General features: G+C 36.0%; 1 protein-coding gene across 2 annotated transcripts in view; it reads left to right on the top strand.

Annotated features, from left to right (window-relative positions):
* EFCAB7 (EF-hand calcium binding domain 7) overlaps positions 1-20052 on the top strand; it is a 56229-nt gene that overhangs the window by 8973 nt on the left and 27204 nt on the right. The window contains exons 3-7 of one of the 2 annotated variants that reach the window (XM_005899845.2): positions 7769-7980; positions 8601-8687; positions 9236-9431; positions 9896-10017; positions 17740-17881. In XM_005899845.2, coding sequence (XP_005899907.1) covers positions 7769-7980; positions 8601-8687; positions 9236-9431; positions 9896-10017; positions 17740-17881 — 759 coding nt within the window. The remainder of the gene's footprint in view (positions 1-7768; positions 7981-8600; positions 8688-9235; positions 9432-9895; positions 10018-17739; positions 17882-20052) is intronic. The other variant, XM_070367905.1, reaches the window with a different exon arrangement.

The following is a 20052-nucleotide window of genomic DNA, read 5'->3' as shown; positions in this document are numbered from 1 at the left end:
ATCTTTTCATGCGTTTGTTAGCCATCTCTATGTCGTCTTTGGAAAAATGTCTGTTTAGGTCTTTTTCCCACTTTTTGATTAGGTTGTTTGTTTTTCTGGTGTTAAGTTGTATGAGCTATTTGTATATTTTAGAAATTAATCCTTTGTCAGTTGTTTCATTTGCAATTATTTTCTCCCATTCTGAGGGTTGTCTTTTCACCTTGCTTATAGTTTCCTTTGCTGTGCAAAAGCTTTTAAGTTTAATCAGGTCCCACTTGTTTACTTTTGCTTTTATTTCTGTTACTCCAGAAGGTGTGTCATAGAGGATCTTGCTTTGATTTATGCCATCAAGTGTTCTGCCTATGTTTTCCTCTAAGAGTTTTATAGTGTCTTGTCTTACATTTAGGTCCTTAATCCACTTGAGTTTATCTTTGTGTATGGTGTTAGGAAATGTTCTAATTTCATTCTTTTACATGTAGCTGTCCAGTTTTCCCAGCACTATATATTGAAGAGGCTGCCTTTGCCCCATTGTATATTCTTGCCTCCTTTGTCAAAAATAAGATACCCACAGGTGCATGGGTTTATTTCTGGGCTTTCTATCTTGTTCCCTTGGTCTATATTTCTGCTTTTCTGCAAGTACCATACTGTCTTGATGACTGTTGCTTTGTAGTGTAATCTGAAGTCAGGAAGATTGATTCCTCCAGCTCCATTCTTCTTTCTCAAGACTGCTTTGGCTATTTGGGGTCTTTTTTGTTTCCATATGAATTGTGAAATTTTTTGTTCTAGTTCTGTGAAAAATGCCATTGGTAATTTGATAGGGATCACACTGAATCTGTAGATTGCATTTGGTAGTAAAGTCATTTTCACAGTATTGATTCTTCCTACCCAGAAACATGGACTATCCCTACATCTGTTTATATCGTCTTTGTTTTCTTTCATTAGTGTCTTATAATTTTCTGTGTACAGTTCTGTTATCTCCTTAGGTAAGTTTATTCCTAGATATTTTATTCTTTTCGTTGCAATGGTGGATGGGATTGAGTCCTTATTTCTCTTTCTGATTTTTCATTGTTAGTATATAGAAATGCAAGTGATATATGTGAATTGATTTTGTATCTTGCAACTTTGCTAAATTCACTGATTAGCTCTAGTAATTTTCTGATACTATCTTTAGGGTTTTCTATGTACAGTACCATGTCATCTGCAAACAGTGAGAGCTTTACTACTTCTTTTCCGATCTGGATTCCTTTTATTTCTTTTTCTTCTCTGATTGCGGTAGCTAGGACTTCCAGAACTAAGTTGAATAATAGTGGTGAAAGTGGACACCCTTGTCTTGTTTCTGATCTTAGGGGGAATGCTTTCAGTTTTACACCATAGAAAAAAATGTTTGCTGTAGCTTATCATATATGGCCTTTACTGTGTTGAGGTAGGTTCCTTCTATGCCCATTTTTTTGAAGAATTTTAATCATAAATGGGTGCTGAATTTTGTCAAAGGCTTTTTGCATCTATTGAGATTATCATATGTTTTCTATCTTTCAATTTGTTAATATGGTGTATCACATTGATTGATTTGTGTATATTGAAGAATCCTTGCATCCCTGGAATAAACCCAACTTGATATTGAAAGCAGAGACATTACTTTACCAACAAAGGTCCGTCTAGTCAAGGCTATGGTTTTTCCAGTAGTCATGTATGGATGTGAGAGTTGGACTGTGAAGAAAGTTGAGCACCGAAGAATTGATGCTTTTGAACTGTGGTGTTGGAGAAGACTCTTGAGAGTCCCTTGGACTGCAAGGAGATCCAACCAGTCCATTCTAAAGGAGATCTGCCCTGGGATTTCTTTGGAAGGAATGATGCTAAAGCTGAAACTACAGTACTTTGGCCACCTCATGCAAAGAGTTGACTCATTGGAAAAGACTCTGATGCTGGAAGGGATTGAGGGCAGGAGGAGAAGGGGACAACAGAGGATGAGATGGGTGGATGGCATCACTGACTTGATGGACGTGAGTCTGAGTGAACTCTGGGAGCTGGTGATGGACAGGGAGGCCTGGCGTGCTGCGATTCATGGGGTCGCAAAGAGTCGGACATGACTGAGCGACTGAACTAAACTAAACACATGGTGTATGAGCTTTTTGATGTGTTGCTGAATTCTGTTTGCTAAAATTTTGTTGAGGATTTTTGCATCTATGTTCGTCAGTGATATTGGCGTGTAGTTTTCTTTTTGTGTGTTGTCTTTGTCTGGTTTTGGTATCAGGGTGAAGGTGGCCTCGTAGAATGAGTTTGAAAGTGTTCCTTCCTCTGCAATTTTTTGAAAGAGTTTTAGAAGGATAGGCATTAGCTGTTCTCTAAATGTTTGATAGAATTCTCCTGTGAAGCCACCTGGTCCTGGGCTTTTATTTTTTGGGAGATTTTTTATCACAGCTTCAATTTCAGTGCTTGTATTTGGGTTGTTCATAATTTCTGTTTCTTCCTGGTTCAGTCTTGGAAGATTAAACTTTTCTAAGAATCTGTCCATTTCTTCCAGGTTATCCATTTTATTGCCATAGAGTTGTTCATAATAGTCTCTTATAATCCTTTGTACTTCTGCATTGTCTGTTGTAACCTCTCCTTTTTCATTTCTAATTCTGTTGATTGGATTCTTCTCTCTTTTTTTCTTGATAAGTCTGGCTAAAGGTTTGTCAATTTTGTTTATCTTCTCAAAGAACCAGCTTTTAGTTTTATCTGATAACTGCTTTTTATGCATCCCATGATTTTGTAAGGTTGAGTTTTCCGTTATATTTTAAACTCTTCTGGTTGCAGATATCCCACAAACCAGTGAATTTGGTCCTTACTAGGTGTGTCAGATGACTTGGTGGTCTTTATTCTTGAGAGGGTGGTAAACAGAAATACCAGAAAATATTATATTCATGTCAGTTCCATCAAGGCAAATAACTTTAGGAGTAGAGAAACTGAGTTATTGTATCAACTTCAGAAGCACTTTCCTGAAATAAAAATCTGACATATTTTTGCAACAAGGTCTTAGATTTGTATGCAATAAGATTTCTATTTGAGGAAATATAAAATTTCAAATCATTGCAATTTATATTTTATTTTAATTTGAGTTTTGTCTGTGCTTTTGAAAGTTGGTTGAGATCATGAATTTACTAAGTTTAAAGGTTTAACATGCCTTCTGCTACTGTGGCATTTAGTTTGTATTAATAAATCAATGAGTATGTATTACTCAGGTGCTATCAGTCTTACAGAACTATCTGGGAGGATAATAATGCAGTGCTTACCTTTTCAGCTTTTGGTTTTATTGTAGAATAGTCTTTGTAAAATTGCAATGAAAGCTTTCAGATAATCTAGATTTTAACAAACTGGTTTTGTGAACCAGTGATGTCTCTTTCTTAACTATTGTGCTTTTCATTGGTATCCATCCATCTTTTATGTACATACCATGTGTTTTGACATTTCATTTCAAAATAGGATAAAGCAGTTTCTTTTTCTTTCCCCAAAGTTTCTTTTTGTCCCCCCAACTTACCAGTAATATAGGTATTATAAACTCATGTCAAAGCTTAAAATAAACCCTGGCAAAAGGTCAGTATTTTGGTGTAAACCTTTAACCATCTACAGTTACACAGTTTTTTCACTGTTTGTTGTCATTGTTGTTGTTCAGTAGCTAAGTTGTGTACAACTCTTGGGTACCTTGTGGACTGCAGCATGCCAGGCTCCTCTGTCCTCTGCTATCTCCTGGAGTTTGCTCACATTCATGTCCATTGAGTCGGTGATGCTATCCAACCGTCATCCTCTGCCACTCCCTTCTCCTTTTCATTGTTATGGGACTTAACAGTGAGCTCCAATTCTAAAACTAAAGACTAAAGTTACATTAGTATTTACTAAATTTTACCTGTTTCTTAGATATGGAAGTGTATAACTACTACATATTTTGGCATAATTTTATTCTGAGAAAGTTGTTCTTTTAAACAACCTAGTACATTTAAAAAGCATTTTATTATTGAAGATAGCAATAAGCATTTGAGCTGCCACTTGTGGGAAAGAGTTATGCATCCATTTTCACAGAGCTGGACAGAAAAAACACCCTTTTCCAACAACACAAGAGACAACTCTACACATCAGTTCAGTTCAGTCGCTCAGTAGTGTCCGACTCTTTGCCACCCCATGAATTGTAGCACATCAGGCCTCCCTGTCCATCACCATCTCCCGGAGTTCACTCAAACTCACGTCCATCGAGTCGGTGATGCCATCCAGCCATCTCATCCTCTGCCGTCCCCTTTTCCTCCTGCCCCCAATCCCTCCCAGCATCAGAGTCTTTTCCAATGAGTCAACTCTTCGCATGAGGTGGCCAAAGTACTGGAGTTTCAGCTTTAGCATCATTCCTTCCAAAGAAATCCCAGGGCAGATCTCCTTCAGAATGGACTGGTTGGATCTCCTTGCAGTCCAAGGGACTCTCAAGAGTCTTCTCCAACACCACAGTTCAAAGGCATCAATTCTTCAGCGCTCAGCTTTCTTCACAGTCCAACTCTCACATCCATACATAACCACAGGAAAAACCATAGCCTTGATTAGACGGACCTTTGTTGGCAAAGTAATGTCTCTGCTTTTGAATATGCTATCTAGGTTGGTCATAACTTTCCTTCCAAGGAATAAGCGTCTTTAATTTCATGGCTGCAGTCACCATCTGCAGTGATTTTGGAGCCCAAAACAATAAAGTCTGACACTGTTTCCACTGTTTCCCCATCTATTTGCCATGAAGTGATGGGACCAGATGCCATGATCTTCGTTTTCTGAATGTTGAGCTTTAAGCCAACTTTTTCACTCTCCTCTTCCACTTTCATCAAGAGGCTTTTTAGTTCCTCTTCACTTTCTGCCATAAGGGTGGTGTCATCTGCATATCAGAGGTTATTGATATTTCTCCTGGCAATCTTGATTCCAGCTTGTGCTTCTTCCAGGCCAGCGTTTCTCACGATGTACTCTGCATATAAGTTAAATAAGCAGGGTGATAATATACAGCCTTGACTTACTCCTTTTCCTATTTGGAACCAGTCTATTGTTCCATGTCCAGTTCTAACTGTTGCTTCCTGACCTGCGTGGACATCACCAAATGGTCAATACCAAAATCAGATTGGTTACATTGTTTGCAGCCAAAGACGGGAAACTATACAGTTAGCAAAAACAAGACCTGGAGCTGACTGTGTCTCAAATCATCAGCTCCTTATAGCAAAATTCAGGCTTAAACTAAAGACAGTGAGGAAAACCACTGGGTCCTTCAGGTATGACCTAAATCAAATCGCTTATGATATACAGTAGAGGTGGTGAATAGATTCAAGGGGTTAGACCTGGTAGACAGAGTGCTTAAAGAACTGTGGACGGAGGTTTGTAACATTGTACAGGAGACAGTGACCAAAACCATCCCAAAGAAATGTAAGAAGGCAAACTGAGGAAATGGCTGGGAAAAGAAGAGAAGTGATATGCAAAGGAGAAAGGGGAGGGTATACCCAACTGAATGCAGAATTCCAGAGAATAGCAAGGAGAGAGAAGAAGGGCTTCTTAAATGAACAGTGCAAAGAAATAGAGGAAAATAATAGAACAGGAAAAACTAGTCATCTCTTCAAGAAAATTGGAAATCTCAAAGGAACATTTCGTGCAAGGAGGGGCATGATAAAGGACAGAAACATAAAGGACCTAATAGAGGCAGAACAGATTAAGAAGAGGTGGCAAGAATACACAGAACTGTACAAAAAAGGTCTTAATGACCCACCACAAGCATGATGGTTTGGTCACTCACCTAGAGCCAGACATCCTGGAGTCTTAAGTGTGCCTTAGGAAGATTACTACCAACAAAGCTAGTAGAGTTGATGGAATTCCAGCTGACCTGTTTCAAATCCTTAAAGATGGATGCTGTTGAAAGTGCCACACTCAATATGTCAGCAAATTTGGAAAACTCAGCAGTGGCCAAAAGACTGGAAAAGGTCAGTTTTCATCCCAATTCCAAAGAAGGGCAGTGCTAAAGAATGTTCAGACTATCAAACAATCGCATTCACTTCCCATGCTGGTAAGGTTATTTTCAAAATCCTTCAAGCTACTTCAGCAGTACTTGAATTGAAAACTTCAAGATGTACAGGCTAGGTTTAGAAAAGGCAGAGGAACCAGAGATCAAATTGCCAACATCTGTTGGATTATAGAGAAAGCAAGGAAATTCCAGAAAAACACCTACTGTTGTTTCTTTGACTACATGAAAACCTTTGTGTGGATCACAACAAATTTTGGAAAATTCTTAAAAGAGATGGTAATACCAGACCACCTTACCTGCCTCCTGAAAAATCTGTATGCAAGTCAAGAAACAACAGTTAGAACCTTACATGGAATAACTGACTGGTTTAAAATTCAGAAAGAAGTACAAGGCTGTATATTGTCACTCTCTTGTTTAACTTTTATGCAGAATACATCATGTGAATTGCCAGGCTAGAGGAAGTTCAAACTGGAATCAAGATTGCCAGGAGAAATATCAATAACCTCAAATATGCAGATGATACCACCATAATGGCAGAAAGTAAAGAGGAACTAAAGAGCCTCTTGATGAGGGTGAAAGAGGAGAGTGAAAAAGCTGGCTTAAAACTCAACATTCAAAAAACAAAGATCATGACATCTGGTTCCATCATTTCATAATGAGTAGAAGGGGAAAAAGTGAAAGTAGTGACAGATTTTTCTCTTCTTGGGCTCCAAAATAACTGTGGATGGTGACTGCAGCCATGAAATTAGAAGACACTTGCTTCTTGAAAGGAAAGCTATGGCAAACCTAGATAGCATATTAAAAAGCAAAGACATCACTTTGCCGACAAATGTCCATATAGTCAAAGCTGTAGTCTTTCCAGTAGTCATGTACAGATGTGAGAGTTGGACCTTAAAGAAAGCTGAGTGCTTAAGAATTGATACTTTGATTTGAACTGTGGTGCTGGAGAAGACTCTTGAGAGTCCCTTGGACAGCAAGGAGATCAAACCAGTCAATCCTAAAGGAAATCAACCATGAATATGCATTGGAAGGACTGATGCTGAAGCTGAAGCTCTAATAGTTTGGCCACCTGATGCGAAGAGCTGACTCATTGGAAGAGACCCTTATGCTGGGAAAGATTGAAGGCAAAAAGAGAAGAGAGTGACAGAAGATGAGATTTTTGGATAGCATCACCAGTTCAATGGACATAAACTTGGGCAAGCTCCAGGAGATAGTGAAGGACAGGGAGGTCTGGTGTGCTGCTGTCCATAGCATCGCGAAGAGTTGGATGAGACTTAGTGACCAAACAACAACGATGAACATTTTAGACATCATGACATTGACAGTAATATTCTCAAACTAATGATTTCCTCATAATTAAGATATTTGTTGAACCAGAAAAATAATAAATTATTCATTTTCTTTATTCTTATGTCCTCAAAACAATTAAGTGAATGATTGTTTTTAATCTGTTTTTTTCCTCCAGGCATTCTTATGCGGTAAATCAGATATTATCAATTAATTAAACTATGTAAGTTGGGAATAATGTCAGAATGGGAAGAACCTATTTAATTCTGGCATTAATACATTGAGAATTTGTAGCTGGTATAATAACATATATGTATATTTTCATATTTGAAAGGCATGTATTGATTTCACTAGACTATCAACACCAAAGTTAATATATTGATATGTGTGTACTTTTATATAACATTATAGTGTATAATGATTTAAAGAAAAAATACACTTAAAATACTAATTCCAGATGTTACTGTAACAAATAATACTTGTTTTATTGGGCAGCTCTTCAGCACGCAGGAAGAAATCCATCCCAAAAGACCATTAATAAGTATTGGACTTCTCAAACTGCCAAACTGAATTTTGATGATTTTTGTATAATTTTAAGAAAGGAAAAACCAACCTCAAAAGCAGAATTGCTAAAATCATTTAAGCAATTAGATGTAAATGATAATGGCTCTATTTTACACACTGATCTTTATAAGCTTCTAACAAAGGTAAGATCTGTCAAACAGTTTTATAATATGCCTATTTTGCAAAACAACTTGGAATCTAGCTTTGGCTACCAAAGTCCACATAAGAAAGAACTGTTTCACTGGCAGGTGAAATGAATCACTTATATATTGTTTGTAAAGTACTTAAGGATCCTTCTGTATGAAGTATGCTTTTTGAAAAAAAGAGAGTATAAAATTGAGCCTATGTTGTGCTCCTTTGCAATTCTTTCCTGCCAGAACAATTTGTAAATCAGTGATAAGTTCATATGTGAAAAGTAAAAGAGAACTAAAGTATAAATGAGATTCAGAAACCATTCTGTTTCTTGATACAACATGAGAAAGTATTCTTACTCTAAATTTAATAGTAGTTATTCTTGAATCTATGATATATGTATTTGAAATTTAGTAAACTGAAATTCAGTTTCTATACACTTTATAAAATTTAATAAAATTGTGAAATTTTATTTTATGTAACAGGTTCATTCTTGCTTGACATTATACTCATTCCGAGATTTTTAGTGAAACATATATTCAAACTTACCTACAGAAAAGATTAAAATTTCCATTCTCCCCATACATGACAAAGTAATCGTTATGTTGCTTTAAATACTTTTTTCTTCCAGAAAGGTGAAAAGATGACTCGAGAAGAAGTAAATGCCATAATAAATTTGGCTGATGTAAATGCAGATGGCAAATTTGACTATATCAAGGTACATAAGCTCATTCTGATGTAAATTTGCCTACTGGATAGAAGAGGTATTTTTAAAGAGGCATATCATTTAAATATTGACAATGATATATATATGTACTAATTTTACTTGAAATTTAGTCTCTCCAGTCCAATTGTAATCTGATGACTACATTAAAAATAATATTATCAACTTAAAATACATGCATGTGCATACACACACGAACACACACTGTCTTCTCTGAAATATGCCTTTTTGAGAGTGGAAGAATCATAAAAATTATTTAGAACAAATACAAGTCTACACATGTCTTGTAAAAAAAATAATAAATCACCTCTCTTTGTGTAACATTTTATTTTCATTCAGGGTATGGCCTCCTCATTGAATTATGGCTGCATTTCACTAGGGCACTTGAGGGTGGTCAGTCTGATTCAAGAAAATAAAATGAGTAACCTAGTTCAATAGGAAATATATTCCATCTATCATTCTTGCCTACTAATGTACATTTTCTCCTCCCAAATGTATGATTGAATGTTTTATCCACTGGAATACTTTTTTGTTTCCTGTAGTTTTGTAAATTATATATGGCAACCAATGAACAGTGTCTCAAAACGACTCTAGAAAAATTGGAGGTTGACAGTAAACTGAGGCGTCAGCAGTTTGGAAGCCACATGGAAGGGTCCCCTGAAAGGGCCCCATCACCAGTACCAAAAGCATCACCTAGAATCATAAGAAAAGCTGATCAGGAATCATTCTCAAATAAAGGTATTTACTTTTCTGTTAAGAATTAAGGATTGTAGTCCTTAATTTTTCCTTCTGTCTTAGCTTATCAGTGATAAATGAAAACCCAACTTTTGATAGCTACTGTTTCTGGACTCACTTAACTATAAAAATCTAGTAAAGTAAAATTTTATTATGGAACTTGGCTATGCTCATTATGTTTTATTAAAACTAAAATTTCAGGCCAAAAGATGACATATTTAAATAAAGAATCTTATTAGTAGGTCATAAATTCTAAATTAAATAAATCTTATCAGTAGATCATAAATTAAAATCATAAAGAGCCATTAAAGCCTTATAAATATAAAATCTTTTGAGTTTATTTCAGTAGGAAGAACAAAGAGAATGAAATTAATATATAGTCCTTTCATACTACACTGTGTTTAGAAACAGACTTCTTATTCACAGCTTTTCATAATGTAAGACTAAATAACTATTACTTCTTACAGGTGACACCAGGAATTCTTCACTGGCAACAGCTAGACAGTTCAAAACATCTGTTTCTTTCACAGTTACCATGGGTGCTGATAGCAATCAAAACTCAAAGTTAATTGAGCCACACTCAATAAAGGTATAGTATTTTAAATGAATGGATACAACTTTTTCTGAAAACAAATTTGACATTAAATTTATTAATGACTATTTAATGTTTACAGAGAATAGGTAAAGTTTATGAAGTAATTCTTTGAGGATTTTTGGGGATCGCAGCATTTCTACCTATAAGCCAGTCCTAATAAGTTAAATGATGAATAGGAATATTAAAAGGACTGCAGTTTAAAAATAATGATTCTTCAATTTTTGAACTTGATGAGGAGATTATGCGTGTACTTTGCCAAGCAGTTTTTTGGTTTTAACAAATACTTTTAATAGGTGCTTCTTATAAATAAATCATTCATTCAATATCAAGTTCCTTTGAGAGAAAGACAGCAAAGTCACTTTACTAAGTCAATATTTGTAGAGTGTTAATATTGATCTTCTTCCTTTGTTTTCCCTTTCTAGACTCAACCTTTACTAGTTTTCTTTCAACAGAAAATAATAGCTACAGAAATATAAAACATTAACTGGAAACTGCTAGGATACATTAAAAATGTGTATCTAGGGACCTCTGTAAAAGGGGGGAAAATGGTTATGACCACATACTATAACTGCTGTTAGAAAACTGAACTGATTGTTCTCAAGAGCTACGTTTTTGTTTCAAATAACAACTCTGTATTTGTTATTGAACTCTGAAGTCCCTTATATCTTTAAATTGCTAGACAGTGACATTTGTTCTATATTAAAATTTTAAAACATTATCTCAAAGGAATTTTGTTCAGACTGTTTAGGAATCTGTACACCCTAAGCAATTTGGTGTGCATGTCCAACATGTTCACACACAATATTTAGTGTTCCAACAATATTATTTTCCACCAATGGAAACTTTCTGTATTTTGCAACTGAATTAAATGCTAATGAAATCAACTTAGTTAAATATCTGTTGTTTACCTGGTATAATTATATACATAAATATAATTTTAGCCAGTATAAATAAAAATTTATTCTATCCATGTGGCTCTGAGGGTAAAGCATTTAAATATTAATGTGGGTTATATTAAGGCCAACTATTTCTGTGCTTCATGCTGTTATTTATTGGGCCCATACCAATACCATTCCTTTAATTTAGTTCTGCTCAACAAATATTCGTTAAAAAGGTAACAATGCAAACTATTTTTAGTGTAGTGGGCACTGAATAAAAAAATGAAGATTTCTGTCTCATTATTAATAATATACCAAGTTAGTATAGCATAATATTTCATTTATTAATTCATTTATTCAACAAATATTTATTTATGCCTTGCCACACAGCTTGTGAGATCTTATTTCCCTGATCAGGAATTGAACCCAAGTCCTCAGCTGTGAAAACATGGAGTCTTAACCACTGGACTGCTAGGGAATTCCCACGACAACAAATATTTATTGAATGACTATTTTGTGCCAAGCATTGTCCTAAGGTGCTGGTTAAAACCTTAGAATGGACAGACCTGTGTTTAAATTTTAGCTTTGTCACTTAATAACTGTGTGACCTTTGATAAGGTGGTCAGCAGCCCTTCTGAATTTTAGTTTCCTTATCTATAAATTGGAAGTTGTTAAATTTAGTGTGTTTTTTAAAGATTTAAACACCTAACATATATAAACCATTTATCACAGTGCCAAGGATATATTAATAGTTTTACTTTAATAAATAATATTGTCGTTAATATTATTATAAGAAAGTGAAGTCGCTCAGTCATGTCCAGCTCTTTGCAGCCCCATGGACTGTAGCTTATCAAGCTCCTCCATCCATGAGATTTTCCAGGCAAGAGTACTGGAGTGGGTTGCCATTGCCTTCTCCAGGGGATCTTCCCGATCCAGGGATCAAACCCAGGTCTCCGGCATTGCAAGCAGATGCTTTACGGTCTGAGCCACCAGGGCAGTCCAAAGTGAAGTTGCTCAGTCGCGTCCGACTGTTTGCAACCCCATGGACTATACGGTCCATGGAATTCTCCAGGCCAGAATACTGGAATAACATTACAGATGGATTCATTACCAGCTGAGCCCAAAAATACTGGAGTGGGTAGCCTATCCCTTCCCCAGTGGATCTTCCTAACCCAGGAATCGAACAGGGGTCTCCTGCATTGCAGGTGGATTCTTTACCAACTGAGCTATCAGGGAAGCCCAGTATTATTATGAAACAAAGAAATTACTGCAGGTCTTAATATGGGAATGACATGATGAAAGATAATTTAAGAAAAGTTATTCTACTATTGTATTATGTATGGAGACTTCAAATTAAGGAGACTATTGAGAGGGTGATAGAGGACAGCTAGGCCAAGAGTAGTACCTGAACATAGTAAGGAAGGGACAGATCTAATAGTCCGGTGGTCCCCAACCTTTTTGGCATCAGGGACCCATTTCGTGGAAAACAGTTTTTCCATGGACCAGGCCAGGTGGGGAATGGTTTGGGGATGATTCAAGTGCATTACATTTATTGTGCACTTTATTTCTATTCTTTGGCTATCTCAGGATATTCCACCTTGACCTTTGGGTTAGGATTTGCTCTCCTATGAGAATCTCGTGCTGCTGCTGATCTGACAGGAGGCAGAGCTCAGGCAGGAATGCAGGCGATGGGAAGCACTGTAAATACAGATGAAACTTTGCTCCCTCTCCTGCTACTCACCTCTTGCTGTGCAGCCTGGGGGCTGGGGACTCCTGTAATAGACAAGGCCAAAATTAATCTGTAGGCCATAGTAATTGTGTAACAGAAGACTAAATCTTTGCATCTAATTACATCAACAACAAGGAAAGGTATTTAGGTATTAGGAATTAGGTGAGAGGTAGTAGGAGAATTTAATGATTGAATGAAGAAGGCATACTGTCAACTTGTAAATTCTGTGACTTTCATATAAAATCTAATGTCTTTTGGAAATACTTCATAGCTTTCATATTTCTTACCTGACATTTTCTTGTCCTTTTCCTGATCTTGATATTGCCTACTGTTTTGTATTCTCTAATACTTCTTACATGAGCAGAAATGACTTTTTAAAAAATCTGTGATCCTTTTGTTATTCAGCAAAATTTAGTTCTTTGTTTGCATTTTACTTTGAGGTTACTTTTAAATTTTTCTTAAATTTTATATGTTTCTTAAGTTTCACAACAACTCTAAAAAGTACTTGGTTAGGAATATAGTTATTGTATAATTTGTTTTAATTGAGATTGGTAGAAAAAAATTACTAAGAGAAATATTACATTTTCTTCAAGTACTTTAAATCTATTTTAAACAAGTTTAGTACCTCAATTTTATGTGTAGTGGAGAAGTATGGAATTGGGACAGATAAGAAGGGTCTTTTCAGAAATTAGAAAATTATTGTAATGGGGTACGCATAAAGCCAGATTGTAAACCATAAATCCACACAAATGATAAAAGACTTGAATTATACCCTTCAAGGAGGAGGAAAATATAACCTTTACAGGAACTATACATGTATTACTTTCTGTATGCTGTACATAGGTACTGTATCACTGTTCTTTTCTCAGCCCTCAATTCTATCTAAATATTTACTTTAGATTTTATCATGTACAGGGAATGTCAGAAATTTTTCTTAAAGAGAATAGCTTCAGTTGACAGTCATGGCTAAAATTAGAGAAAGTCATGAATTATAAATTCCAGAGATTCAGTATTATATCCAGACCCCTAGTTAGAAATGCCTACATCTATTTTACATATATGTTCCATGTGCTTGGTCGCTAAGTTATGTCTGACTCTTTGCGACCCCATGGACTGTAGTCCACCAGGCTTCTCTGTCCATGAGATTCTCCAGGCAAGACTACTGGAGTGGGTTGCCATGCTCTTCTCCAGGGCATCTTCCCAGCCCAGGGGTCAAACCCAGGTCTCCAACACTACAGGCAGATTCTTTACCATCTGAGCCACCAGGAAAGCTCATTTTACATATATTTATGTATAACATGTAAGTTATATATGTCTATATATGTAAAACAAGAAAAATATAAACATTTTATTCTTGAAATGGTTGTCTAACTTAATTTTTATGAAAGCTCCAGATAATAATTTTCTTATAAAAGTCTCACATTTTCAAAATGTTGATCAATTCAACTTGTTGATTAGGTTGGCAATCCATATCAAATTTTTCCCTTATAAATAATCTATTTAACCTCTTGTTTTTAAGTATGTCCAGTTTATGATTCTTTATTAACAAAAAAAGTTCAACAGCAGTCTGTTTACTTAGTTTTCTTAACAGACAGCAAATAGCCTTCTAATAATGTAATAGAAGGTAATCTTTATAAGAAACAACAGTGATGTTGATGATGGTGATGATGACATACAAGTTCCTCTTTTGACCAAGTCCATAGCAGATGAAGGGCTTCCCAGGGGGCGCTAGTAGTAAAGAACCTGCCTGCCAATGCAGGAGACATAAGAGATGTGGGTTTGATGCCTGATCAGGAAGATCCCCTGGAGGAGAGCTTGGCAACCCACTCCAGTGTTCTTGCCTGGAAAATCCATGGACAGAGGAGCATGGCAGGCTAAAGTCCATGGGGTTGCAAAAAATCGGACATGACTAAAGCGACTTAGCGTGCACGCAGACATGGCAGACCGACTACTTAAATTCTGCCTCACCTAAACCTTTAATAATGCAGAATTATATGTCAAAACAAATTAAATTCTCTAGTGTTCCAGGAAAAATATAATTTTACTGATAAATTTAAGTTTTTGATAGCTAGAATTTTCAACTTTACTATTTTTAATTTATGCTTTTAAGCATTTCCTTGTACATTGTGAATGGAATAATATTTGTGTATGACAAATGAATTTTTTCCTTTTATATGAATTTACTTGGATTGGTAGAATATAGCACCACCTTATGCCCTGTGTAAGAATTACAAGCTACTGTTTTATTTCTGCTTTATATTGTCAAAAATTATACATGGAATTTCTTACTCTAGCATGCTAAGATTTTATTTTTTAAACTGAACCTTCTTTCATTTTTCTCATAACACTCAAACTGTCAACTTAATCTATAATCCTTTCAAATTAATTTATTTGAAAGAGCCAGATATTTTGTCAGTACTTTTTTCCTTTTAATTTATAACATTTTAGTATAGGTCCTAGAGAAAAAGCTTTGTGTGATTGAAAGTCTATTTGTTTTAAAGGAAATTTGGGGTTGAATAAGCATTGCGTGTTTAATAACTCTGATAGATTTAAAGAATTTAAATTCTTCCTTTGAAACAAGAGAGATACAAATTCTCCTAATGGTGTTATTTACTATTCAAAAGAATATGATTATCATATTGAAGTTTGGTTGATTTATATAGTATGGCATTTGGCTTTCTTCTAGTTTATAATAGCTATTGTCTTAACATTTTCTAGCCTTCTTAACCGTGGATTATATTTGATGTCTTTCAAAGAAACTTATAAATACTTTTCTACTTATAGCTTTTCTAAAATTAGAATTTTGGAAAGACTTCTAATAAAAATTTTAACTCATTCCCCAGCCAAATTTTATAAAAACATGTCCTGTCAGCCAGAAATATCATAAGCACGTGGAGAAATTCTTCGTCTTTGAGTTTCCCAAATGCCACATCTTGTCATCCAGCCAACTTGTCCTCTGTCATCCCCTTTTTCTGCCCTCAATCTTTCCCAGCATCAGGGTCTTTTCCAGTGAGTTGCCTCTTTGTATCAGGTGGCCACAGTATTGGAGCTTCAGATTCGGCATCAGTCCTTCCAATAAATTTTCAGGGTTGATATCCTTTAGGATTTGCTGGTTTGATCTCCTTGCTGTCCAAGGGACTTCTCTAGCATGACACTTTGAATGAAAGTATCAATTCTTTGCACTCAGCCTTCTTTATGGCCCAACTCTCACATCCGTACATGGCTACTGGAAAAACCATAGCTCTGGCTATACAGAGCTTTGTCAGCAAAGTAATGTCTCTGCTTTTTAACACGCTGTATAGGTTTGTCATACCTTTTGTTCCAAGGAGTAAGCATCTTTTAATATCATGGCTGTAGTCACTGTTCTCAGTGATTTTGGAGTCCAAGAAAATAGTCTGTCACTGTTTCCATTGTTTCCCCATCTATTTGCCATGAAATGATGGGACCAGTGTACCAGGCAAGGTGCATTGCTTTTTAGTTTCATTTAAACATTTTTTTAACCTAGGGGTAGGAGGCAGCTATCAGAGAAGGCCATGGTAACCCACTCTAGTACTCTTGCCTGGAAAATCCCATGGAAGGAGGAGCCTGGTAGGCTGCAGTCCATGGGGTCGCAAAGAGTCGAACATGACTGAGCGACTTCACTTTCCCTTTTCACTTTCATGCATTGGAGAAGGAAATGGCAACCCACTCCAGTGTTCTTGCCTAGAGAATCCCAGGGACGGCGGAGCCTGGTAGACTGCCATCTATGGGGTCGCACAGAGTCGGACATGACTGACGCGACTTAGCAGTAGCAGCAGTAGCAGGAGGCAGCTATACCCATAATTCGAACACAATTAAAAATTTTTTAGCTACTAAAATCTGGTTTTTTAGTAAAAAAACCAAATAATTATATTTATACATCAATATATGTATAATTCTGAATAATGCATTATCATACTTAATAATTTCATAAATATGAGGTTTTAAATCATTAAAATATTAAATATTAGATTAAAAATCATGGCAGATATTAAGTGCAGGAAAAAAGAATTTTGAATATAGCTGATAGTTCGGAGAGAAAGCAAGGCCACCTAGATTCAGATATAGGTTTACAATCAATGAGAATTGTGAATTAAGCATATCACTTTATTTTTCAGACATTAAAAGAGAAGTCTGTACTGAGTTGCTTTTTAGATTTCTACCTTTAATATTCTGTAATTCTAAATTAAGCATATCACTTTATTTTTCAGACATTAAAAGAGAAGTCTGTACTGAGTTGCTTTTTAGATTTCTACCTTTAATATTCTGTAATTCTAAATTAATATCCTTTACCATTCCAGTTGGGTAAATGTAAATACAAGGAAGTTAGTTGAAAGTCTATACATACTCTTACTCATCATTAATAGTTGTACTTTTGACTGAAGCCCGCTTTGAACTTCACTGTGTTATAAAAACTTTGAATTTACTACCCTAAATATATTTTCTTTTTTTAAAATTTTATTTATTTTTTTAGTTGGAGGATAATTTTTGCAATATTGTGTTGGTTTCTGCCATACATCAGCATGAGTCAACCATAGGTGTACATACAGCCCCTCCCTCTTAAATCTCCCTCCCACCTCCCAAGCATCCCATCCCTCTAGAGCTAATTTAGAGAGGTCTTTCTCAAAACTAGTATTTATCAGCATTTTGCTATAGCTGTGAAGTGAGTTTAGTGTTTTAGTTACCTAGACTTGAAACAAGTATTTTGGTTGTCACATACTTTGTCTTTTAAATATAAAATCCTACTGCTTTTTCTCTCAACATATCAGTTTTAACAATCCTTAGTTCTCCATTCTTAGTATGCTCTAAGCACTAACCTCACCCTGATTATTGCAGCAGCATGTTTATTTATTACTTTGTTTCAGTACTTCTCCAACTCTCATGAACTGTATTTTTCATATTTCTCCTATTATATCTTTTCCTAATTTTTTGTTATCTAAATACTGCCTCTTAAAGATGTCACAAATTCCTGGATGGCATTGGCTCTAGTTGACATTTCTTTTTATATCGTCCCTAGGTTTTTCTTCATTGCTCTTCATGCTGGAAACTTGTAATGAATATTCTTTGAAAAAAATTTTTCCTTTATTCCAGGAGTGGCAATGTGTACAATCAAAAGGTTGCTTTTTCTTAGAAGAAGATGGTGAAATCATTAGTCATCAATACAAGATGCAAATAGCTCAGAGATCCCTGGTTTATATAACAATTAAGCCATTAAGCCTGAGTCAAGCTGAAGGCAAGTTTAAATTTTCTATATTTAAAAAATACATCACTTTATGCCAGCTTTAAAAATACTTATGTAAGTATTTGATGGTTCTAGTTAGTGAAGAAAATGGATTTGCCTAAGAAACATGGTTACGTACATTGAAAGTTGTTTATACACTATGTTGTCACATTATGCAAAGTAAGAGACATGGTTATATATTTGAAGAAAAAAAGTAATTTAGACGTTGACTGTGTTGTCATATTATTCAAAGAACAAAATGTTACCTGGTTTCCTCTTGACATAGAATTAACTTTTTATCCACTAATTAATCCTTAGCTTTTTCCATTTATCAATTCTTTAAGTGAATACATATGAGAGAACTTCAGTAGGAGCGTAATTTGGGACAAATAAGAGCTGCAAGTATTTTTGAATACCTTCAAAGTCCTATGTCATATGACTTAGTCCTTATTTAATAATTTTTGTATCCATGGTAATACTTCTCTGTGCACCAATGATAGATAAAAATTAATGATTTCCTAGTGTCTACAGTCGGAGAAGGCAATGGCACCCCACTCCAGTACTCTTGCCTGGGAAATCCCATGGACAGAGGGGCCTGGTAGGCTACAGTCCATGGGGTCGCAAAGAGTTGGACACGACTGAGTGACTTCACTTTCACTTTTCACTTTCATGCTCTGGAGAAGGAAATGGCAACCCACTCCAGTGTTCTTGCCTGGAGAATCCCAGGGACGGGAAAGCCTGGTGGGCTGCTGTCTATGGGGTCGCACAGAGTTGGACAAGACTGAAACGACTTAGCAGCAGCAGCAGCAGCAGCAGCAGCAATGTCTACAGTGGTTATTACATAAGTTTTAGTGAAAAATGGCTTGTGTGCTTTCCCTAGGTATCCTTTTAATGTTGACTATTCTAAATATCAATCTTTATTTTCCTCTTATTATGTTTACATATACACATCTACTTACTAGAGGATTCTTCCCCACTTAACATTATTTTTCCCTCCTATAGTAAAGATACTGAAAGTTTTCACTTGTGTATCTTATAGGACACTGAGAACATTTGGTAGTTGATACTTTTAGATGATAATTACAATAATAATTTTTCAGATAAATGTATCAAATCTACAAAGTTAATGTAGTTGTTAATTCTCTGTATTGTTATAAATATTTTTCATTCATTTATTTGTCAATTATTTTTTGAGGACCTCATAAACCAAGTATCACTTTAGGTGCTTAAGATACACGACAGTGTGACCTCATAAACTTACATTCTAATAGAGGAAATAAACAATAAATAATAAATATAATAAATAGTAAGTCACATAGTGTGTTAGAAGGTGATAAATGCTGTGGGAAAAACAGAGGATAAGGGGCATTGTGAATGCTGAGGGAATATGGGTTGCCATTGAAAGGGAGTAGTTAGTGTATGCTTCGTTAGAAGTTGACATTTGAGCAAACTTTGAAAGAGGTATATTAATTCTCAACTGCTGTGTAATACGGAGAAGGCAATGGCACCCCACTCCAGTACTCTTGCCTGGAAAATCCCATGGACAGGGGGTGGGGTGGGGCAAAAAAAAAAAAAAAATCCCATGGACGGAGGAGCCTGGTAGGCTGCAGTCCATGGGGTCGCAAAGAGCCGGACACGACTGAGCGACTTCCCTTTCACTTTTCATTTTCATGCATTGGAGAAGGAAATGGCAGCCCACTCCAGCGTTCTTGCCTGGAAAATCCCAGGGACAGGGGAGCCTGGTGGGCTGCCGTCTATGGGGTCTCACAGAGTCGGACATGACTGAAAGCGACTTAGCAGCAGCTATGTAATAAACTACCCCCAAAACTCAGTGGCTTAAAATAATTAACATTTGTTTGCTCATGAGCAGGTCTATTGAACAGTTTTTTGGTCTGAACTGAGCTTGGCTTTTTTCTGTGGAGCTCACCCATACCACTGTGATCAGCTGCAGGATAGCTGGTGGCTGGCTTTAATTGGTCTTGATTGGGCTCTTTTCTTTGTGTGGGCCTCAGCTGAGACAACTTGGTTTTGCCTTGTGTAGTCTCTAATCCTCTAGTAAGTTAGCCTGGACTTGTTCTTATGGTATAATAGGAATCTGAGAGAGAAGGCAGAAGCAGCATAGGCCTGGGCTCAGAACCGGCACATTACTTCTGTTACTCTGTTGTTCACAGCAAATCACAAGG

The sequence above is a fragment of the Bos mutus genome, chromosome 3, assembly GCF_027580195.1.
Source record: "Bos mutus isolate GX-2022 chromosome 3, NWIPB_WYAK_1.1, whole genome shotgun sequence".
Classification (NCBI taxonomy): domain Eukaryota; kingdom Metazoa; phylum Chordata; class Mammalia; order Artiodactyla; family Bovidae; genus Bos; species Bos mutus.
The sequence above is the reverse complement of the archived record's forward strand: the minus strand, read 5'-3'. Positions and strand labels throughout refer to the sequence as shown.